General features: G+C 40.1%; 1 protein-coding gene across 2 annotated transcripts in view; it reads right to left on the bottom strand.

Annotated features, from left to right (window-relative positions):
- Window positions 1-3,263: 3,263 nt before the first annotated feature.
- Window positions 3,264-24,343, bottom strand: part of LAMP3 (lysosomal associated membrane protein 3) — a 31,987-nt gene continuing 10,907 nt past the window's right edge. The window contains exons 4-6 of one of the 2 annotated variants that reach the window (XM_043473620.1): window positions 16,794-16,851; window positions 15,226-15,396; window positions 3,264-5,072 (exon numbers count right to left, since the gene is read on the bottom strand). In XM_043473620.1, the coding sequence (XP_043329555.1) occupies window positions 4,939-5,072; window positions 15,226-15,396; window positions 16,794-16,851 (363 nt within the window). In that variant the 3' untranslated portion in view covers window positions 3,264-4,938. Of the gene's footprint in view, window positions 5,073-12,518; window positions 13,345-15,225; window positions 15,397-16,793; window positions 16,852-24,343 lie in introns of those variants that run through there. The other variant, XM_043473619.1, reaches the window with a different exon arrangement.

The raw sequence follows: 24,343 nt of genomic DNA, 5'->3' as shown, positions 1-24,343 counted from the left end.
AGAATAGGAAATATAAGTATGAAATCAATATAAAAGACATTTGACTTTATTCCAAATCAAAGAAATACAAATTAAAACTATAATGATATACATATCACATCAGCAAATATAAAAAAGTTTAATTATACATTCTAATTAGTGAGGGGCATGAGAATATTATCATTGAGTGAAAATTGGCACAACCATTATACAGAGTATTTTGGTAGTAGTTATCAAAACTGCAAATTCACAAACCTAGCAAAGCTATTTCTTAGAAATCACCTGAGATATAGACATTTGAAATAATGTCTGATTAAGGAAACTTACTGTTACTTTGTTGGAAATAATGAACTGCTTAAAAGAGACTGGTTAAATAAATGTACAGGTGTACATTTAATGGATTATTATGCAATCACTAAAAAAAGAATGAGACAGCCATATATACTCATATATTAAGATTGATTGATGAGTGAAAAAAGCAATGTGCAGAATCGTGGCTATTATTCTATCACTTGTGTAAAAATAGGAGAAAATATACATGCTATGTATGCAGCAATTTGTTGTTTTTGTTGTTGTTTTAGTTGCTATGTCATGTCTGACTCTTGTGACCCTGTGGACTGAAGCCCACCAGGCTCCTCTATCCATGGGACTCCCCAGGCAAGAACACTGGAGTGGGTTGCCATTTTCTTCTCTAGGGGATCTTCCTGAGCCAGAGATCAAACCTGCATCTCCTGCATTGGCAGGTGAATTCTTTACCACTGAGCCACCTGGGAAGCCAGTATGTAGCAATAGCCTCTGGGAAGGAAAAGTTATTCACTCCAGGACAGCAGTAGGATAGTGACACCTTTTTACTATGTACCCTTTTGCATATTCTGAATTTGGTACCTAAGCACATAATGTTTTAAACATTTTTTTTTCATTTATTTTTATTAGTTGGATGGGGAATACCTGTAAACATTTTGTTTTGATGTAACTTCAAACTTACAGAAAAGTTGCAAGAATAGCACCCTTCTCCTCTATATCCCAAGTGTTCATGTTTTACAACTTGCTTGCTGTATCTTTTTCTCTCCATGTACCTAAACACACACACACACACTCATATACTCACATTTAAAAAACCCATCTGCAAGTAAGTTGCAGACATGATGCTCTTTTTTACTCCTAATTACTTTAATATGTATTCTGTAAAACACACACTCATATACTCACATTTTAAAAACCCATCTGCAAGTAAGTTGCAGACATGATGCTCTTTTTTACTCCTAATTACTTTAATATGTATTCTGTAAAACAAAGAGATTCTCTTACCTAACTATGCTCTCTAAACCGACTTGGGCTTGATCCTGGATGTCCATTTCTATCCCGCAGTTGATTACTACTAGGCCCATCCAGCTTATTGCTCGGTGAATTTGCCAGAATCCAGCTAAAAAATGATCACTTGTGGATATATGTTTGCTTCGTGTCCCAAGGTCAAGCGTTCCAGGACCCAGTAACATGCCAAGAGCTGCTTTTCAAAGCGGATATATTTTTCTGCTGCAAATGGCATGGTCTTGGCCTTGCTTCAGTTGCCCAGGGACTGTGTCATGATTCTCCCACTAGGGTTTGCCAAAAATTTTGTACTGTACCCTTGCCCACTACAGAAACCTCCACAGCACCATGAGGTCTTTCTAATTGTAAGGCTCAAGCAGCAGAGCTGATTGCACTGTGGCCTGGAGTTGTTGTGCTTGTTCCTGCCCTGGCCCCAAGCAAAACCAATCACTTTCTGTGTCACTTGGTAAATGGACCAGAGGAGTTTTCCTAGCTGTGGAATGTTGCCACCAGAGCCGAAAGAGGCCTAGCTGGCTCTGTGCTTCCTTCTTTGTGGAAAAGGTGCAAGATGAAAAATACCTGTATTTTATCTTGGAGGGGATATTCTGGTACGTCCTTGATCCTCTGGGTCTTTAAATTCTTCAGTGAGGTAGTCAGTCCCTGAATCTTCATACTTCCTGGAACACATGTGTTTAACCAAGGCCTCCAGCATAATAATTGCTTCGAGCTTGTCCTGTCTAATTAGCATGACATCATCAATGTAGGGTTCAGTGTGATATTCCGTGGCATATCTGTGTGGTCCAGATCATTTTGGATTATATTATAACAGAGCATAGGGGAGTTGACAAATTCCTGAAGCAAAGCTACAAATGAATTTTATAGAGCATGGACCAACAGCCTACCTTTGTAGAAAGGCAAATCAACCTGAGCAGCGGCTGGTTCAGACTACCAGCGCCAGGGCTTGACAGGTTGTTCTCCTGGGGGTGTGCTCCATCTGGGGCAGAGCTGGAAGCAGACTGGAAACAGCCCTACTACTGCTACCCTTTGTATAGGTTACTATTAAACAACTTTTCTTGGTATATGTACTGAAATTTCTATACCTGAGTTTCCCCCCCCAAATGTAAATCAGTAATTCTGCCTTGACAGTGGGCATGGGGTAGATAGCATCCAAGAAAAGCTCCCTTGATTTCTGCCTCTCCTGGTCTTCACTCCTACATTGTATTAATATCAGGGATAGAGTTGGTGTGACAACAGAATATAGCAGAAGCGATGGCATGTCACTTCTGTGACTAGGTGGTCAGTCTCTCTCTCTTGTATCATTGCTCTGGGGAAAGCCAGCTGCTATGTTGTCAGCATGCCTATGGCTGTGCTACACGGTGTGAACTTTGAAGTGATCCTTCAGCCCCATTTGAACTTTCAGGTGACTGCAGCTCTGGCCAACAGGTGAACTGCCACCTGGAGAGAGACAGTGAGCCAGAACCAGCCACCTAAGCCACTCCAAGACTTCTGACCCTCAGAGACTGTGTGAGATAGTAAAAATTTGCTGATTTAATCTGCTAAGTTTCAGGGCAATTTGTTACATAGCTGTCGATAACTAATACAAGACCTCTTCTTACTTATCTCAGCCTCTGCCAGACTGTCTGTCATTTTGGAAGTCCTTAATCAATGTTGGTTGGACGAATGAATGAATGGTAAATTGTGGCAGCACTTAAATAAACCAGTAAATCAGTCAGGTAGTCTGGACAGAGAGTTGAGAAATTTAATTTGTATCTTCAATGTAGTTTATCTTCTCAGAAATTCAGTTTCTCTCAAATGGGTCTTCATGTCTAGTAATAATGTGGCAATGGAGAATAGAACAAAATAAATTATTGCTAGGAAGATGATTTAGCTTATTGATTGAAGCAACAACCTCCACTAAGGTTGTAAACAAAATTTTTAATAGCACAAAAACCGAATTATAAGAAATGAATGACATGTTAATCTCAAAAATAAGTTTTTATTACCAAAACTTTTAATACAATTCAATATTCTATTAAGACTAAAGTTAGGACTTTGCCAACAGTATTGAGACATAAGAGAGCAAATCAGGAAAGTGACTGTGTCCTCCAGGGTGACTTGAATTATTCATTTACTAATGAATGCTAGGGGTGTGTGGTCTTTTCTGTTAGTATTCTGACTTAGTTCCTTTCTTTGGTAGTAAGAACAAAGAGGAATAAAATTCTTGGTTGCTCTACAGAATAAAATGAACTAGAGTAGAAAATGTGGCCATAAAACTGCAGAAGAAGCAAGTTACCACAAGAGGGGGATCTATGTTCAAGAAAGAAAAGATGGTTAGCTGTTAGATTTCTCATTCAAAGAAATAAAAATACCTTGAAAAGCTTACTCCATTTCTTCATCTTTAGACTCACAGCTTAACAATCCCATAAAAATGGGAAACAAACATTTTACAGAGCCTCTCAATTTTCTTTGAGGGAGTAGAGAACTTCATCGAAGATACTCATTTCATTTTCTATTAAGTCCTCCTTTCATGTATTCTAATTGCTTGTCATTCTGGATAAAATCATTTCCTCTGTAAAAAGGAGCATATACCTGCATGAGTCTTCAGACAGCACTTAGTGTCATCATTCTTGTATGCAATTTGGGGTAGTGGAAAAACTGAGACCTTGGTACCAGACCAGAAGGAAGTCAAATCAAGCTTTCCTACTTGTTAGCTACGTGACACTTACATGGCTCTGCCACCTGTTAGCTGGGAAATTCCTCAAGTCTGAGTTTACTCATATTTAAGTTGTGAAATCAAATAAGATGTATATAAACTGCTTAACCTAGCGTCTGGCATATATGTGTTCAATAGCAAAGGGCCATTACTAATGTTTCTTGCTTCTTATTTAATTCTTTTGTCTGTAGCCACCTAATTCTTAGTCTTCAGTGATTCTGAAGCAGGAGTCAAGACAAAAATATAAGCTGATCTATTCCTCTTGGTGTCACATCAAAAGTCTAGACCACTATGATATGTTGCTCTTTTTGAGGATTTTTAGGAAACATTTAAAGTGGAAAAGGAAGTAAGTCAATTGCCAGGCAGATGTACATCACACAAAACATAGTAAAAGTACTGAAAGTATATTTTTTATGCAAAGCAGAAGCAGCTTTAAAAGTGGAAAAGATCAAGGGTAAAGTAAATTTCCCATGTGAACACAGGTAAGATTAATTACAATTGATTCTTTGGTTTATAATATGGAGTATTTACCACCTTACATACATTATTAATTTAATGTATCTCAAGTGTTCAGTTTCTCTCAAGTAGGTTTTCTTACCTAGTAATAATGTGGCAATAGAGAATAGAACAAAATAAATTATTTCTAGCAAGATGATTTAACTTATTGATTCAATCAACAATAATAATTGACTTTGGTTAAAATATTTTCAATGAAACTAGAAATATTCTTAACTCCTCAGATCTTTCGTAAAACAAACAAAAATACTTTTAAATTGACATGCTGCTTGAACTTACATCAGAAATGATTTTTTGTTTTTTGTGAAAGATGATGGTTTACATGGTTGGGAGGATCCACACTCCAAGGGAAGTCCACAACATCCTGGAAACAATGAAAGAGTTCTCTAAACTCCATGCTTTTCTTTTCTCCTGGGCACCAATTAGATTCTCTGGTATCCAGAATATTCATGCTTTAAACGGATTGCATAGACAATACAACCCACAGCGAGGAGACCAACCACGATGGCCGCAATCACAGGAAGCACAACTGTGTAGTCAGATGAACATTCATCCACTAAGAGGAAAAACAAACACAATACAGCCAGTAAGGTTTAGTGAGGATAGACCAGAAAGCAGGCTATAGAGTGAGGAGAATATGAGCTTTAGAGTCAGACCTACGTTTGACTTTTACTTCCTGGGCAGGTTATTTAAACTTGCAATTTACTCATTTATAAAGGAAGCAAATAATATATAAAGTTGTTAAGAGATGAAATAAGATAACCTTCTATTCTCAGCAATTAATGAATGTTTAATAATTGTTAGTCCTGTTTTCCGGAGAAGGCAATGGCAACCCACTCCAGTACTCTTGCCTGGAGAATCCCATGGACGGAGGAGCCTGGTGGGCTGCAGTCCATGGGGTCGCAAAGAGTCGGACACGACTGAGTGACTTTACTTCCACTTTTCACTTTCATGCATTGGAGAAGGAAATGGCAACCCACTCCAATATTCTTGCCTGGAGAATCCCAGGGACGGGGAGCCTGGTGGGCTGCCATCTATGGGGTCACACAGAGTCGGACACGACTGAAGCGACTTAGCAGCAGCAGCAATCCTATTTCTTTCAGGAATTGTTCTCTGCAAAGTGGGTGTGCTTAGTTAAATAGACTGTCACCATAAGCATGATCTGTGGAAAATATGTGTTGTTTCTCCACTTTATTAAACATGTTTGTCACACTTACAGTTCTCTTTCATTGCTTTTAGTGAGAAAAAGCATTAGAAAATAGACCTATTTATGAGAGCTTAAAAGTGAAAGTTTGCAAATTTGTCAAAACTCTTTTCTTTCTTTATTACATCAGAGGGCACTTATTCAGTTCATTTAAAATGTTATCGGTCTTGACTGGAGAAGGATGGAAGGTCCTGGGAATAAAAGGGAACTGAATTGAATACAAAAAAGTGAAAAAGTCTATCTATATCTTATTCAAGGATAGATGAGAGGATATACCCTTGAGACCTTCCATGAGCCAGTACTGAAATTGTGTTCTGCACGAATAATCACCATTAACCCAGTTCTCACCTGAGGTCCAAGAAAAAAGAATCAGGAGGACAGGGAAGAGGGAATAGTAATTAGAGACTCTGGGAAAAAAAACAAAATCCATACAAGATGGGAAATGTGCTTGTAGTATGCTATTTGATTTGACGGTGAAAAATATTTATACTATAATGATGCATACCTTATTGATTTAACAAAAAACAGTAATATAATCATAAAAAGGATGGCTTAAGAGTATGAAATCCTTATCTTCCATAGCAAGAGGTTTAAAGTTGATAAATTAAGAAATAGGATAAGCTTTTAATTATTTTTTTAGAGAATTAAGGCAATAGTTACCCTAAGACTGTTAAAGCTAGTTAAAGTACTTTATCTCTTAGAGGAGGGACAAGAAAATGTTGCTTTTCATGAATCCTTTTGGGTATATGATAAGTTTGTTAGTTACATACTTGTTAAAATTATATATAATTTTGTCATATATAATATTGTACACATAAATATCTATAGATTTCTTATATAAGAAAGAACATAATGTAAGAAGTTAAAATAATTTGGAAAAAAAATACAAAATTGTCAGATGTTGAGCTTCAAGTCAGCTTTTTTACTCTCCTCTTTCACCCTTATCAAGAGGCTCTTCAGTTCCTCTTCACTTTCTGTCATTAGAGTGGTATCATCTCATATCTACTTTCCATATAGTTTTATACTATTTAATAGGACACTGTTTAAACATCTTCAAAATACAGAAAAGTTAACAAAATAGTTTTCTAATCACCTTGTTTCTTCCTCTTGAATTAATCACTATAAATCTTTGAGGCATTTGTTTTCTCTGCACATATGTGTGTATGCATGTGTGTGCTCATGTGTATGCTTAAAGAAAAAGTACCATATTTTTAAAAAATGATATATGCTCATTAAAAATAATTAAAATGATTTAGAAAGCAGAGAAAAAGAACAATCTCCCCAAAACCACCTACCCAGAAATTATCATTGCTAAAACACGGACAACATTATTGCAGGCATCTTTCTTTACAACTATAAGAATAAATGGGTAGAAAAATAAATAGAAATAAATAAAATAAATTTAAAAATAAATAAAAATAAAATGGGATCATATGAAATCTATTTTAACCAAAATTGTTCATTGTAATGTTACTTGCATTTCAGAGAAGAAAAAAAATAAAACTAGAGGAATTACTGTGCCTGAAATAAATTTTTCTTTGTCATGGGAAATATTGTTACATAAAAGATGTCTTTAAAGTTCAAAAAAGATATAAAAATACACAATTAAATAAATAAAATATTATGAAAGGCATTAGGAGGTTATAAAATAGAGATGTGTTTTCTAAGTTCTGTGTTTCCAATGTAGATATTATCTATTGATTCTGTTTTGAAAGATTAACACTAACAGATTCTGTTCCATCTCTGTTCTTCCCAACTCAAATTCTGAAGAGCCAGCTATAAACATTTTTAAAAACATTGTTCAGATTTACAACATTTCAATTTTATTTGATGACTATGATTTCTTTGGTTCCTAAAAATTTGTTTCAAATATAGAACATATTCATTTTTTAAAGTCAAAACAATACAAAATGCTGTACCTTGAGAAGTATCACTTCTACCCTTCTGCCATCTTACTGGTTCCCCCGTCAATATTAGATAACTACTTAGTTTCTTATGTATTTCTAATGTTTCAGATAGAAGCAAAAGTGGAAATATACTTTATTTCCCACTTTTCTCACTATTATGCATCATACATTTTTTATTTAATGATATATATTGGATAATTTTCCTTATACATACATACATACATATGTATGTCATCTTTCTTTTTTTTTTTTTTTTAGTAACTGTATAGTATTCTGTCGTGGGATGCATCTGTCCCAGATTGATGGACCTTTGGTTGTTTTTAATCTTTTGATATTATAAGTAATGCTGTGATGAAGACCATGTACATATATGATTTCATATATGAGAAGGAATGATAAAATCTCAGATCCATAACTGTTTAATGCTTTTTAAACTTAACTCTTCAAATAGATAAAACACATTAAAAAAACAAAACAAAACTGTGCTTTCTCTGTTCCCGAGAGATGTTTGCTGATATCCTTGTTTGTAATGTGGCTTCTCTCTGACCAAATTTCATTGTCAAGCTATATCTTTAAAGTGAGCTCGTTGGTGCTGTTTCCTTTGAATTACTTCATGTTTGAGGAACTCTGCCTATTAACTTTTTACTCAAATAATATCTTGGGGCCACACTTTCCCTTAGGATTTTTTACACATTGGTCTGTTGTTTGCTGGCTTTAAATGTTATTGCAAAGAAATCTAAAGCCAGTTTCAAATTTCCCCCTTTATAGATTATTTGCTTTTTTCAGAGGAAGGGGGAGTTTGTATGTCTAAAGAATTCTTTAGCTTTAAAGTTCTATGGCTTACTTTGGATATAATATTAATCATTCTGTATCAGACATTTTTTTTCCCCCCTGGGATACATTGTGCACTTTCAATCTCCAACTTCAATTATTTCTTTTAAGGAAACCTATTACATCTTAAAAGATATCATCTTTTTATTTTTGAACTCTGTACCTCAGAGGCAGCAGTTATCCCTACTTTAGATGATCTAAATACCTAGCAGCTTTCCTATAATGTAAGCTTAATTTTTATCTGCATTAACTGATTATCTCAGTCTTTTTCTCTATGAAGATAATTCAATTTTCAGCTCTACCTATTCTGCCTTTTACCTGTTTCCATTTAGTATGTAAGTGTGTTAATTTGATGCTCAATTTGTTTTCTTAGGCATGTAATGTCCTAGTCACCTCACTCTTTCATTACAACTTCTCCTTTACAAGTCCTAGGGCTTCCCAGTTGTCACTAGTGGTAAAGAATCCACCAGCCAATGCAGGAGACACAAGAGGCACCAAAATTCAGGGACACCTTGATACACATTTGTTAATCAATGTTTCGTATGTAATTCATACGTTATTCTTTATTCACATTATCATTGTGAAAACCTAGAAACAGTAAAAATTCCCAGTAATAACAGAATAGTTATGTAAATTATCATATAACGTTGATAGCATATTCAGGATAGCAGCCACAGTAATGACATGTTGTACCTTTAGCAGCACAGAGAAATGCTTATGGAACCAGGTAAAAGGGATACCAAACCATGTCCTCTGTGTGTTTCCAGTTTGTAAAGCAGTGTTCTTGAGAAGGAAATACAGTTGACCCTTGAAGGATACCAATTTGAACTGCACAGGTCTACTTATAGACAGATTATTTTCAATATTAAATATTCCAAATAGGAAAAGGAATACATCAAGGCTGTATATTGTCACCCTGCTTGTTTAACTTATATACAGAGTACGTCATGAGAAACGCTGGGATGGAGGAAGCACAAGCTGGAATCAAGATTGCCAGGAGAAAAAATCAATAACCTCAGATATGCAGATGACACCCTTATGGCAGAAAGTGAAGAAGAGCTAAAGAGCCTCTTGATGAAAGTGAAAGAAGAGAGTGGAAAAGTTGGCTTAAAGCTCAACATTCAGAAAACTAATATCATGGCATCTGGTCACATCACTTCATGGTATATAGAAGGGGAAACAGTGGAAACAGTGGCTGACTTTATTTTGGGGGGCTAAAATCACTACAGATGGTGATTGCAGTCATGAAATTAAAAGACGCTTACTCCTTGGAAGGAAAGTTATGACCATCCTAGACAGCATATTAAAAAGCAGAGACATTACTTTGCCAACAAAGGTCCATCTAGTCAAAGGTATGGTTTTTTCAGTAGTCATGTATGGATGTGAGAGTTGGACTATAAAGAAAGCTGAGTGCTGAAGAATTGATGCCCTTGAACTGTGGTGTTGGAGAAGACTCTTGAGAGTCCCTTGGACTGCAAGGAGATCCAACCAGTCCATCCTAAAGGAGATCAGTCCTGGGTGTTCATTGGAAGGACTGATGTTGAAGCTGAAACTCCAATACTTTGGTCACCTGATGCGAAGAGCTGACTCATTTGAAAAGACCCTGATACTGGGAAAGATTGAGGGCAGGAGGAGAAGGGGACAACAGAGAATGGACCAACACGATGGACATCACCATCGATGGACATGGGTTTGGGTGGACTCCGGGAGTTGGTGATGGACAGGGAGGCCTGGCATGCTGCAGTTCATGCGGTCGCAAAGAGTCGGACACGACTGAGCAACTGAACTGAACTGAACTGAACCCTGCTGTTCTACTGGGGATTGTTGGAGAATACAGGTACAGAGGAAACCACCTAAAAGGTGGGCCGACTCTGTTTTACACAGAGATTTTCAGTTGTGGGAAGTAGGACTTCTCTAACCCCTGGCATCCTTCAAGGGTCAAGCGTACATCAAAATTAACAACGGATGGATTGTCTCCAGGTGCATGTTAGTGAAGGTTTCTGCTATCTCTAGGTAGGTTGCAGAGAAAGAGGGTAATTTCAGTTCTCCATCAGCTGAAGGGAGAAACCGAGTTGGAACCAGCTGGATGAGCAGGAAGCAGGAGAGCCTAAGGCAAGGGACCAGCGCAGCAAGGGAGGATCAGAGGCCCCCTGTGAGGCTTCCTGGAGCCGGTCACAGCAGCCTACTGTGCTCAGAAGAGGATGAGCAGCCTCTGCAGTAACATGTCAGCTCTAAGAGACTGTGGAGGCAGCAAGAAGTGGAGGCGGGGCAGCCCCAGGGGATGGAGGAGGAGGCCACTTCCAGATGCCCTGTTTACCGCAGTCTCAATCCCAGTACCTTCCCCTGGAAGACCCTCTTGGGACATCACTGCAATAGTGGGCAGAACTGTCAGGCCATCATGCAGCCGGGCATTTATTTGCTAATTATTCAAATAAAACCTGTGTACTTTGTTACTAGAATGTTAATTCAAAGCAGTTTTAAAGATCATAGGTGTGGGGTGGGGGAAGGGATAGATCACAGGAGTCTAAGCAGCAGCCATCACTCTGAGTAACTCATTGAAGGTGGTAGAAAGGGAAATTAAACTCAAGTGAATTGCTTTACCTCTCTCTTTTTTATTTTAATTCAACTTTGTCTTCTATCTGCTGTGGAAGAAATTTCTATGCTAGAACCTTCCTTTAGTCGTTCTACGGGGCGGTTAGCGGCATGTTGAATAAACAACCCGTGCCCTGCAGTACAGAACCTAACAAGTACACTTGAGGTTGAACTGGAAATGGGAGTCTGGCGCAGGTATGCGCTGCTGCCTGCTGGAAGGAGGAGATTGAGACAGATGGCATCTCTCCAAGGCCAAGCCCTTGCTGTTCAGCCCAAGTCACTTTGGGGAACACTGGGTCCTCAAGTCCTAGGTTTGCATCAACACCTCCTATTGTAAGGAGGAGACAGGAACTCCTGACCCTCTCTTGGAGAGCTCTTGAAGCTGCGGTATACCCTCCTTATCCCTGTCATTTCTGAGAAAGTGGAGAGAGCTAAAACACCTCAAAGGAAAGCTGTACATGTCCCAGATAAGTGGTGCTATAAAGTGGTTGCCAACTTTCATAAACTTTCTGTTAAAACTCATGAATGACACCTCTGGAAAATGTAGAAACATGACAACCATTTCTGTTAGTAAAAGTAGTTAAAAATATCCAGAAGTCCATTAATCTCCCCTCTCTCTGAAATAACAACCCAGTTCTGCTATTTAAATAGTCAATGTAATAGAAAACTATGAATAACTTTCCAAGCCACATTTTGATATAACTTTTCCTCTAGACACCAATCACTCCCAATCAGGAATTTTCCGATTTACAGTTTTTCGTTTTTTTGGTAAATGTTTGCTAAAAAAGGAAAGTGGGTAATAATCTTTTTAGGGGAAACACTGATTGGAACTGCCACCTGGCACCATAACAACCATTTGCTTGAGTTACTTTACAACAGGAGGATGTGGTAAGGACACGGAGGAACTAACAATCTACTACCAACTGGCAGAACTCAGTAAAGGTCAAAAGGAGACACCACATGTCCTACCAACCTCCCAGAATCCTTCTCACTGGAATCCATCTTGGCTGAACAATGCGTGTACCACCAGGAAGGACCCTGAGTCAGAACGATTAGCCAGAGAAAACCTGGAAACTAATCCTATCATGATAAAATCCCAACTGCGAGCCACGTGGCAGACTAGTTCTCCTAGGTTCCTTTACCCTCCTGCCCTCCACTAGGTGCCCCTTCTCAGCAAAGTCTCTTGCTTTGTCAGCACATGTGTCTCCTTGAACAATTCATTTCTGAATGTTAGACAAGAGCCCGTTCTCGGGCCCTGAAAGGGGTCCCCTTCCTGCAAAAATGGGTAGATCTCTCTCTTCTAGCCATCTCTGGTTGTTTAGATGCTTTGCTTACTTCCTCCTCCTACAATGGCCCAAGGTAACTAGTAAATCTACAAGGAGAGACTAAAATCAAAGAAAAACAGAGACAAAGCAGAAAGAAGATGTTATGCAGGTAGACAACAAATTAAGGTGAAGGAATTGGAGAACTAACCTTTATTAAGACCCTTGTTTGCCAAGATCTTTGGTATATCCTTTACATTAAAAAAATGAAATGTTGGGATGTTTCTAGTTTTTTTTTTTCTTTTTACTAATAATACATTTTAACAGTGTAGAATATGTCCTTTTAAAAGTGATGGTCTATTAAGACCATTGGTAATTTAAGTAAATCAGGAGGTGGGCAAAATTCAGGAGTTTATTTTTATTTTTTATTTTTTTTAATTCAGGAGTTTAAAATCACTTTAGAATTTACTTAGAACTGGATTGGTTTTTTAAAAGTAAAACAAAACAAAAGCCTAGCATTTGAGACTCTTTGAAGCCTACAAGAAAAATCAGCACAGTTTGAAAATGTCTTTCCCACAATTTTTCCTTTGGTGTTTTGCTTTCTCCGTCTCACAAGACCCTGCTCACATCCGTGCCTCTTGTCCCTAATTCTCCCAGCCAGGTCCGTATTATCAGGTGTGGATAATGGAACTCAAGCCCATATGGCCTGGGAATAAGTGGGGTGGGGGCTACCCGTAGCTAGCTTTGACAGCCTTTGTTGGAAAGCTGGTTTCCCAGTTGGATTGGGAGGGTGGGGCTGGCAACTAGAAAATGTGATCCCATCACTTCAGGCTAAACATGCAGCCAGCATTTCCAAGGCCTTAACCTTGCACATTTTGAAGAAGGTAGGGCTTTACATGCGTTCATATCCTCTACTGGACCTCTTTCTGGTCACCAGGCATGCTGTTAGCAAAACGGCAAGCAGTACTGCGATACTCAAGCCCACGGCCACAGGGATTTCTCTCCTGTTTCTGTCACTGAAGCATTCATCCGCTGCAATTGAAGTCAGAGTAACAGATGTTACAGGCTGGCCACGACGCTGGGAAGTGATACTGCCCCCACCTGCCTCGGCTTCACAGAGAAGAGAGAGAGATGGAGGGACTGGGCTTGTCCCTGATGCCTTAGAGGCACAGGCAGGTGAAGATGAGAAGCGGAGGGGTCACTGCAACCCTCTGGAACTTGCAGGCCTCTGACCACCTAGATCCCTGGGCCTCACACCCAAGTAATTTTGATTCAGTGGGTCAGTCTTGGGACCCAGGTGATTCTGACATGACTGGGAGGCAGATTCAACTTTGAGAAATATTGGTTAGGGCTAGAGGTCAGGATCAGAACTGTGTCTCAGGCCAAGGTAAGCCCAGGAGCCTTGTTTCCCAACGTCAAAATCTGCACCAAATCATGTGCCCAGAGTACTCTACTTAAACTCTGTGGCTCTTAAAAGGGGCTGCCAGACGGCCCGGGCTCCTGACACCAGAGAGAGCTCTTGCAGGCTCCCAGAGTTTAAAGAGAAGGGTTTGAGAAGGGGGGGCAGGAGCCCACTGTTTGAGATGACCATTCTCTTTGACAAGGCTGAGCGTTCACACTTGCGGGATTCCTCTCCAGTTCTCTGAGCCCCTGGTGAAGGGCCAGCCATCGGTCAGGGCTTCTCTGACCTCCTCCCCACAATGCTGTGTCACACTGTCCTCTGCGCTCCCACAGCTCTTTGTACTTATGTCTTTTATAACACCATACTGTATGGTAACTTTCATTTTTTAACTGATTCCTTTCCCCATCTTCTCTTAGTCTTTGGTAGAAAATATTATTTGCAGGATGACATACGACTTCACACTTGAGCATCTTTAGTGAAATCTGAGGCACAAGGCCTGGGAATAAGGAGCTGAGCTGAAGTAGGGATGGTGGAACCAGAGAAATATTCTGGCGGTAGAACTGACAGGGTTTTGTGACAATTTATATGAGAGGGCAAGGGAGGGAGAGGAAAAAATGATGATAGCTTTCTACATCTCCTCGTGAGCACTAATAGCAGGCCAGGTGTGCTGCTGAAAGGTTTTCATTTCTCACCTCTGCCACTAAGCGGTTTCCCAGACCTGCTCACTTCCTTCTATACACAGGTTCTGAGGGGGAGGAAGAGCAAATGTGTGCACTATTTTTAGGACCACATGATTAAACACAGAGGTGTTTCAAGACTTCATAATGAATTTTTGAAAGAACTTTTCAAACTGGGTATTTTGAGGCAAGATGACAATGTAGGGGCAATACCTACTAGCAAATTTTAATATTTAATCTTAGATTTTAATCTGGACTGTGGTAAAGGTCTGGAATGAAGATAGAAATTGTAGGACTCAGATGAAACCTACAGAAATCAGGGGATCCACAGTAAATAACACTTTACTACTTCCTTTGCTAAATACTTTCACCAAGTGTTAATATATCAGGAGTTTTCTGCCCTCACATCTTCAACTTTACAGAAAATTCAGACTCACATTACAGAAATTTAATTTACAGCTAAATATCTAGCCAAATCAATTTTTGATAGTTGAGAGGTGCTCATATGTCATTGACATATTATGAGAGAGATGTTTTAGAAGCTAAAGTTCAATTCCTGCCCATATATAGAAATCCTTGTAACACTGTTTTCCCAGTGGGGAGAAAAGGACTTTTCTGGAAAGTTACCCTGGGCTGTCCCTGGTCTTCTTGCTACGACCTGCTTCCCTCTGTCGTGGTAAAAACCCAAAACAGAAGTTGCATGAAAACTAAGACTAACTTTGAGGAAGCACTAGTTTGGTGGCACAGCTTGGATTTGAGAAGAGGAGATCCAGTTGAGTGTATTTCTGTCTAGAATTATCACTTTCTCAGAAGTGTGTTTGTGACATAACTCACCATTTCCAAAGTGGTCATCTTCAAAATCAAAGGCTTGAAGTTGGACGTTCATTGTTTTCAGCTGAAGGTGGGTTGAGAGCTGGAGGCTCTGTTCACTCACACATTTGAAGGAATGCCCGACCACAGTCTCAAATATCATCATCGCACGTTTCATTCCTTGGTAAACTTTCTCTGAAAACACAACGGTGAAATAGAGACATGCAAGAATCCTGGCAAATAGCTGTTGAGCCCCAGCTGTTGCTTGGCGGCCCATGAAGCGTTACATGGCCTTTCTTACATGTGGTTTTCTGGAGTTCTGCCACCTTCGCATCATGAAACCTCACCCAGGTGCTCTCTGGGGACTTTTTCCTGGTGCTCTGTTTGCAGTATTTGAGCGTCATCCCACTTACACTTGAATATGATAACGCTGAAATCAAAACTTTTGGGAATCTTTTCTTCAGCTATTTTAAATCATTGGGGGCAGAGCTGATGCGGACAATTGTCAATGCTTGGGTGCACACACACACAAAAAAGTGCCCACAAAAATTTCAGAAATAAAAGAAGTAAGATTGTTCTCTGAGTCAAAATCACATGAACTCTTTACTAATAATTAATGAGAGTGGAGACATGCAAAGTTACTGAGTTGAATATTTGCATATCATCACACTGAATGCATTAATAGAGCAAAAGGAAGGACTAGGTCCATCATTGGGAGGGGTTGTTGCATCATTCAGGGACGCATGAAAAGGGAGAGGCTCATCTCCAGCCATCTGAGTGCTGATGGAGAGAGGGACCTACTCAAAGACTGGTGCTGTCTCATGCGGGTTACACCCTTTTCAAGGAGGTGAATGCTTAAGGCACATGGGGTTAAACATTTAAATCATATAATAACTCCACATGTTCTAATTCCACCTCCACAAGGTACCTTTCTGAATATACTTGGTTTCCCAAATGGGAGAAAGTTCATTGACCAAGAGGACCTAACTCTCTGGTCCCCTTGCAGTTACAATAAGAAACAATAGCATGATAAATGAACAGATTAGCATTCTGATTTTATACATCAGTTTATAACCTTGGTTTAACACCAGGTTCCTTGAAGAGACAGCTGCTAAGGGTGTGCTAAGGGCTTCTGGGACTGAGGACCAGACTATGAACCTCAGTGAATTCACCCACAGGCTGTTAGTGAAGCAGCCTGGAAGTTCCCTCCTGTCCTGCCACTGCAGGTGCATTCACCTGTGTCTGAGATCACATCACCCAGTGAGGGTCAGTCAGCTCACTGGGTCTGGCACTGTGCAAGTACCTGATGTGCATTTTCCTGTTTAATTCCCATACTAATTTCCCAAGATAGGTACTACTGTCACCATTTACAGATGAGGAAATAGAGGTGAAAACATTTGACCAAAACCAAAGAGCTAATAAATGGTGTTTGGACTCAAGCTGTCCAATTCTAGAGTTTGTTATCTTAACTACTGTGTTATTGTATCTCTGCCTGTTTCTCAAATGCAGCATCACAGATTAGTGAGATGAAAAATGAACTAACCAAAAACATAGCATCATCGCTGGTGGAACAGGCCTCTCCAACTACTTACCTGGATTTGAGACAGTCAAATAGGCTTCCACCTCACTGATATAGTATGAATTTTCATCCTGTAAAACAGTAACGTGTCAATCTTTGGGTAATCTCTGTTTTTATGTTTAATCCTAGTTTACAGACTGGTTAGGCAGGATTCCAGGTATTAAATCATTGATATGAGAGTTTGGGGGTATGTTGTAATGGAACCATAATTGTGCTTGAAAACTTCCAAAAAAGTAAATGCATCACACAGTAAATAAATAATAAGTAATGGCTTGCCCCAGCTGAAAATTTCTCTACATCATGCTTGTTGCTAGAGCCTGAAATTCAAATTCCACTGGTAAAATCTGAGTCCCTTCAGCTGGGCCAGGTTTTTCCCAGGTAAAATGCAAATATATACGGAAGGTGAGTGGGTTGTGGGGTGAGGAGCAAACATTAAGCTGTTATTAGTAATTAGTATCTTGGGGTAGGGATTTAGACTGAGACCACTCATCCTTAAGGCTACTGTGGGTGGATTTGATGGGGTCCATAAATCCCCTGGCAAAAATAGTGTATGCAAAATAGTGTATGTGTGTGGATTTTCCTGGATAGGTTACCAGTTACTTTAAACAGATTAATGGGTTCATATCTCCAAGTGGTTAGATGGAAACATGAAGGATTCTGGAAAGAAATGGCTAACCTTGAGATTACTGACTACTCCCTAGAAGAGGACCTCAGGCTGTTGTGTTCAGAATTAGAAAGCATTTTATCCAGAGATTGTCTTTTAAGAAAAACAAAACAAACCAAAAAAACCCCTACAGAACAGCCCTATAACTTCCCGAGAGATTCAGAGTATGAAATGTCAAAAGGAATTGAATTGAGATATGAAAAGTTTCATTGGAAAAGGAGTTTTTATTTTTTTAAAGTAGGCTATTTATGCTGTTACCACTTTTAAACATTCATTAGAAAACCATCCACAAGAGTTGCCAAAAATGGTAAAGCAACCAAAATGAGAATCTGAAACAGAATTACTTTTAGTAGCCATCAAAGGAATTTGACAATAATAATCTTGACCACAACTAGTTTATTTGCATATTATTTGTGGATGAAAATGATGATTCCATACACACCAAGGGCTCCAGAGTATAAATTGTCCCAGTAAGGTCACTGCTATTAATGCACTGAACTCTGGTTCACTGAAGCACCTCCACATGCTGGCTTCTCACCTCGTGCCCGGCACTTCGACCTCGTGTGGGAGTCACCTCTGCCTTACACCTTATTTAACCCTCACAACAACTAGGAGAAGAGATGAAGGCTCAGTGACTTGCCCAAGGTCACAACTCTAAAAATAGGTGGCAGGGAAGATATGACCCCAAGCTGCCTGACTAGCCTTTAACTTTTCTTATATCCACCCCAGACCAGGCAGTGCTCTAGGTCCTAGGAGAAGAATAAGACCTAGATGATTCATTCAAGATGCTCAGTCTTGGGTCTCAAAGGGAAGTTGGACCATGTGCTTGGATCATCCATTTGTTTTAGAGAAAAACAACTGTGATCCAGGCCCTTCTTGAGTTGCTTTCAGATATAGTTTATTCAGGTTATCAATTTTTTTTTCTCCCTCTTGGCCACACTGTGTGGCTTCTGGGATCTTAGTTCCCTGACCAGAGATTGAATCCAGGCCTTCAGCAGTGAAAGAGCAGAGTCCTAACCACTGGATCACTAGGGAAGCCCCAGATTATTCTTTTATTTGGGGTCTCTTCTAGCCAAAGAGAGTCTAGTACTACATCAGGGCCATGGTCACTGTTATAAGATCTCTGCCCCAACCTAAGGACAGAAATAATTCATTGAAGGGTTTTAAGCAGGGCAGTGATGTTTTTGGAAATTGGGCTGTAGCAAGAGACTGATCTAAGGAGTAGCAGAACAGTGGTGGTGTCAGTCTGAGCTCCCTGGGAGACCTCCTGGAGTCTCTCCTGTGGCAGCTCCTAGATCTATCCTTGTTGTAAAGAAAGGGGGCTTTGCATTTCTTTAAAGGTTTTACAGTTTCCTAAGTGCATTTTTTGCTTTCTTGGATCCTTATAACAACCCCTCGAGGCAGCATAAGTGTTCTTATCCCATTTTACAACTGAGAACAAAGAGGCTTAGAAGAGGCAGGAATCTACCTCTGATTCACAGTGTAGGTGAGTCAAAGGAAGATCTTGTCTATGGGATCTTGCTCAACATTTTCCCTTACAGGATATGGGGTTACAGAGAAAAAAAAATGTTGTGTAAGAATTTCCTTTCACATTCCCTGTAATGTAGTTGCCTGTACATAATCATCTATAGGAAGCAAGACTGGCTATATAATTTATGCATGCACACTCAGTTGCTCAGTGTCTGACTCTTTTTGACCCCATGGATTAAAGTCTACCAGGCTCCTCTGCTCATGGGATTTTCCAGGCAATACTGGGGCAGGTTCCCATTTCCTCTTCCAGAGGATCTTCATGACCCAGAGATCGTACTTGCATCTCCGGCGTCTCCTGCATTGTCAGGCAGATTCTTTACCACTGAGCCATTTGGAAAGCCCATATAATTTGTGGGTCTAGTTCAAAATAAAAATGCAAGATTAAAAATCATTAAAGGACTCTCCTGGTGGTCCAGTGGTTAAGAATCCACCTTGCAATGCAGGGGACGTGGGTTCAATCCCTGGTCCAGGATGATCCCACATACTGCAGGGCAACTAAGCCCATGCAACACAGCTACTAAGCCCACATGCTGGAGACTTCGAGCCACAGCTACTGAGCTCATGAGTCGCAATTACTGAGCCCAGGCATCACAGCTACTGAGGCCCGAGCACTCTAAAGCCTGTGCTCCACAACAAGCAAGGTCACCGCAACGAGAAGCCCGAGCACCACAACTAGAGGGTAAACCCTGCTTGCCAAAACTAGAGAAAGCCCTGGTACAGCAATGAAAACCTAGCACAGCTAGTAAATGAATAAATAAAATTTTAAAAAATCATTAAGAATTCCAAGAAGGGAGGTGAAGCATTAAAGCAAGCATGGGCCCTCCCCACTGCATGCCCTGATGGGAACGGTTGTTCCTGCTCCAGAAGAACTGGGGCTTTATGGGGCTAGCGCCCATGGTGAGGCCCTCCAGAGCAGATGGCAGTGCCCACACTCACTGCAAGTTCATCCCATGATGTAACAGGACAGAGCCCCAAGCCTATATCCTTCTGTTTTGACTGAGTCAAAATTAGACAAATGTTAACAAAGCTGCTGTCTATCTTCATGGTGAAGGAACAGCATGTGTACGGCAAATTTATATAAACAAAAGATCAGAGGAATGTTTCGTTTCCTTGAGATTTCAAGTTTTATATAATGTATGCTGCCGATATTGAATAAGTCTTATTTAGATCATGGTGCCCACTTTTTCTGTGGAGTGGTGTTAAAGAAAATAGAATTGTCTTTCATTTAAACTGGAGCAAAGCATTTCTTTTGAAAATTCAGCATTTGGCCTAATTTGAATAGCAACAGGACTGAAGCTTATTCTGTAAGAGGGGTTGAAAAGTTGTCTTTTTTCTGCTGTAAAGAGCCATATGGTAAATATTTTAGGCTTTGTGGTTCTCTGTAGCAGCCACTCAACTCTACCATTCTAGCACAAAGGCAGCTGTAGATGACATATACTCAAATAAGTGTGGCCATATTCCAAAAATAAACTTCATTTATGGACACTGAAAATTTGAATCTTATATGATTTCCATGTGTCATAGAATTTTCATTTTTCCCCCCAACCATAAAAAATGTAAAAGCCATTCTTAGCTTGTGGACTGTACATTTTTTCAGTTGTGGGCTGGATTTGGTTGGAGGGAGGGGCATAGTTTGTTGACTCCTGAGTTACACCATCAGTAAAATACAAGGTTGCTGAATACATTAGTTGGTTATGAAATGTTTGAGCGATGAATCTCCTATTTGGGAGAATAAAGTGTTGCTAAGAATTTTTAAATATTATTTTAAAATATGTCTTTGTTCTCATGTAACCTAGTTTGAGTTGTTGAATCTTTGTGAACATTCCAAATATTTAATTTTTTACTTACTCAGTAGAAGAAAGGGGACAATAGTAATGGGCAATAGTAATCATCACATCTTAGGTTGATGTGAAGATTAAATGAAGGAATCATGTAAAAAACTGATCATAAAGTCTCCATTCAAATTTTAACTAGCATTGTTAACAAAAAGATTTTCCCTTCCCAGTAAACCTCTCTTGCTGAGGTCAAAGGATAATTTTTATCTATATCCTAGAGCTCAGATCCACCACCAACAGAAAGAGAGAACAAGCCAGTGAGCTAAGCTTAGTTAGCCCTATGGATTAAAGAACCTGGGTGAAACTTCAGCTCTCAGTGATGGGAACGGGGTGGATACAGAGAAGAGCAGTGGGGGTGCAGGGTAGGTTGAGAGCTTCAAGCAGGTGCTAACCCAAAGCCCAAGGGAAATTACATGCCACACATTATTCAATTTATAACGTCTGCTTTCTCCTTTGTCACCCATCAGGTTAGTCTCTGCCAGATGGTTTCTCATTTGGGGTTGAGGCTGAAGAATGACAAATATCTACCATGACAGATTCTTGAAGACAAAGTAAAAAGCCTGTGTGTACCTATCAGCATTGATAAAAGGGGGTCAAGGACTCCTAAGATCCAAATATGGTACTTTAGCACTTACAGCATGTCCATTTGAATGAACCATTTTCTAAAGAACCATCTCACTACTCAACCAATGGCTGCTGACAATGTGGCTCCTCACTGTCAGTGTCTCTGCAATATCTCATCAAAAAGAGAACTCTGCAATATCTCATCAGAAAGATTTTAGCTCAAGGAACTTAAACATCCTCCTTAGCAAAGGACAGGGTCCAGAGAAAGCCAGTCTGTCAAGCCTGCCCAGGAAGGCAGCATGCCAATGTCTGTGATGCCCAGGGTCCTCTCCTCAACTTCTGCAAATTGTATCATGGGAGTTTCACGGTCACAGATGTTCAGGATGTGGACATCAATTAGGCCCCTTTTGCTCAAGGTATGGTTACCATGGGGATAGATGGGGGGATAGTTAGGGAGTTTGGGATTGACGTGTACTCACTACTATATTTAAAACAGATAACCAACAAGGATCTACAGTGTAGCAGAGGGAATTCTGCTCATTATGTAATAACTTAAATGGGAAAAGAATTTGAAAAAGAATAGATATATGTATGTGTACTGAGTTTTTGCTGTACACTTGAAACTAACACAACATTGTTAATCAACTATACTCCAATATAAAATAAAAAGTTAAAAGAAAAAAAAAGAAAGAAATCTCTACTCTGAATGTCACAAAAACTAAAGAAGCTGTTTACACAGAGGTGCTAATTTACTTTTTGACCCCTTGGTTCAAAGTTCTCTGTGAAGTTTAGATTTACTCCATATTGACTCCTTCTTTCATCAAACATTTGGTAAAGATATACTGTGTATAAGGACCTCCTTGATGGCTCAGAGGGTAAAGAATCTGCTCGCAACGCAGGAGACACAGGTTTGATCCCTGGGTTGGGAAGATCCCCAGGAGGAGGAAATGGCAATCCACTCCAGTATTCTAGCCTGAAAAATCCCATGGACAGAGGAGCCTGGTGGGCTACAGTCCAAAGGGTTGCAAAGAGTTGGACAGGACTGAGTGACTAAGAATAAGCACACACCATATGTAAAGTCAGGGCTGAGTACTAAAGAGTGTGAATAAGTAAAAATCTTGCCTTCAAGATGGCAAAATGTGTGGCAAGTGCATTAGTGGAGGTCAGGGGATATATGGAGGGTCCAGAAACCAAGAGAGGGAAGTGTCCCAGTTTACCTGGGATGGAGGTGGCAATTGAGGTGGGGAGACTTCCTAGAGTGAAGATGAATTGATATTTCATCTCAAAGGATGAATTAGGGATGGGAGGGGCATTCCAGGCAGAGGGAACCCCACAAAGGAAAGCATGACAGGAATGGTGGGCCACCAACTTGGGAAGCTCTGAACAGTGCCCCCTGAGGGTGTTAGCATATAAATGCTGATAACAGTTCTCAGGAGGCTGTAAGCTAAGACAGCTCCTAATGCCCCGAAAGGCTTTGGGGAAACACCAGGTGGTTGGGCACTCTGCTTTGTCCACACCTCAATGGCTAACACTGTGTCACCCTGGGGCTCCTCCCTCTGGGTGCCTGGTTTCTTCTGGGTCCCAGAGTCAGGGCTGAAGGCTCACAATGCCCTTCCAACCAGGTGGATGAGAAAGGGATAGTACCGAGAACAGAAACATAAAACTCTACACAGAGTTACTGAAAGATGTGTTGTTTTTAAAACAAACAATCCTGAGCAGGAAGGAAATTGTGGGTAGTAGAGGGTGAGAGGAAAAACATTTATCTTGCAGCTGAAGAGTTTGAACAACTCTCAGCATGTCACCTTAATCAAATGAGACATTGACATGGAACGGTTTTCAGTTCTTTAAAAACGAAACAGAAATGAGAAAGGAAAACCACCTGTCCTGACCCTACATGGGCCAGATGCCCCGCTCAGCTCTTTCACATACACCAGCCCAATTCATCCTCATAGCAGCCCCATCTTGAGAAAACAGGCTCAGAGAGACAGCTGTTGACTTGTCCATGGTCACACAGAAATGATACAGAAAGTAAAGTCTTGACTGAACAACATCAACAACTTCCCTCATAGGAGGGACATTTTTCTTTATGTTTTTGTAGCTGGCAATGTTCAATTTTAAAAGTTATGAGTTGTTGTATACAATTTGAAACCTCAAACTATTACCTATATTTCCTTTATTTCTCCCATTATGTCTATCTCAGTGTTGGGGACAAAGTAGGTGCTCAGTAAATTCTTATTATTGATAAACTGGCTGAAAAATCAGTCTTGCTAATCAGCATCTATTTATCATTCTACAACTTGGTTCTCCTTTATAACATCTATTTATGGATGTGAGAGTTGAACCGTAAAGAAGGCTGAGCACCAAAGCATTGATGCTTGTAAATGTGGTGTTGGAGGAGACTCTTGAGAGTCCCTTGGATTGTAAGGAGTTCCAACCAGTCCATCCTAAAGGAAATCAACCCTGAATATTTAGTGGAAGGACTGATGCTGAAGCTGAAGCTCAAGACTCTGGCCACCTGATGCGAAGAACTGACTCACTGGGAAAGACCCTGATGCTGGGAAAGATTGATGGCAGGAAGAGAAGGGGATGACAGAGGAAAAGATGGTTAGATGGCATCACAGACTCAACGGGCATGAGCGTGAGCAAACTCCAGGATATGCTGAAGGACAGGGAGGGGAGCCTGGCATGCTACAGTCCATGGGGTCGCAAAGAGTTGGACACGACTGAGCAACTGAACAACAAAAATGATATAACTAACACGTATCCCTATTTTTTTAAGGCTCTTTTTTTCTCTGGCACACTTGTTCTCAATCTGGGGTGATTTTGCCCCTTGGGGGACATTTATTGGTGTCTGGAGACATTTTGGATCATTGCAGCTGGGGTTGGGTGTCACTAATGGCGTTTAGTAGGTGTCGGCCAGGGATGTTACTCAACAACCCACAAAGCACAGGGCAGCCCCCACCACAAAGA

The sequence above is a fragment of the Cervus canadensis genome, chromosome 7, assembly GCF_019320065.1.
Source record: "Cervus canadensis isolate Bull #8, Minnesota chromosome 7, ASM1932006v1, whole genome shotgun sequence".
In the NCBI taxonomy this organism is placed as follows: domain Eukaryota; kingdom Metazoa; phylum Chordata; class Mammalia; order Artiodactyla; family Cervidae; genus Cervus; species Cervus canadensis.
The sequence above is the reverse complement of the archived record's forward strand: the minus strand, read 5'-3'. Positions and strand labels throughout refer to the sequence as shown.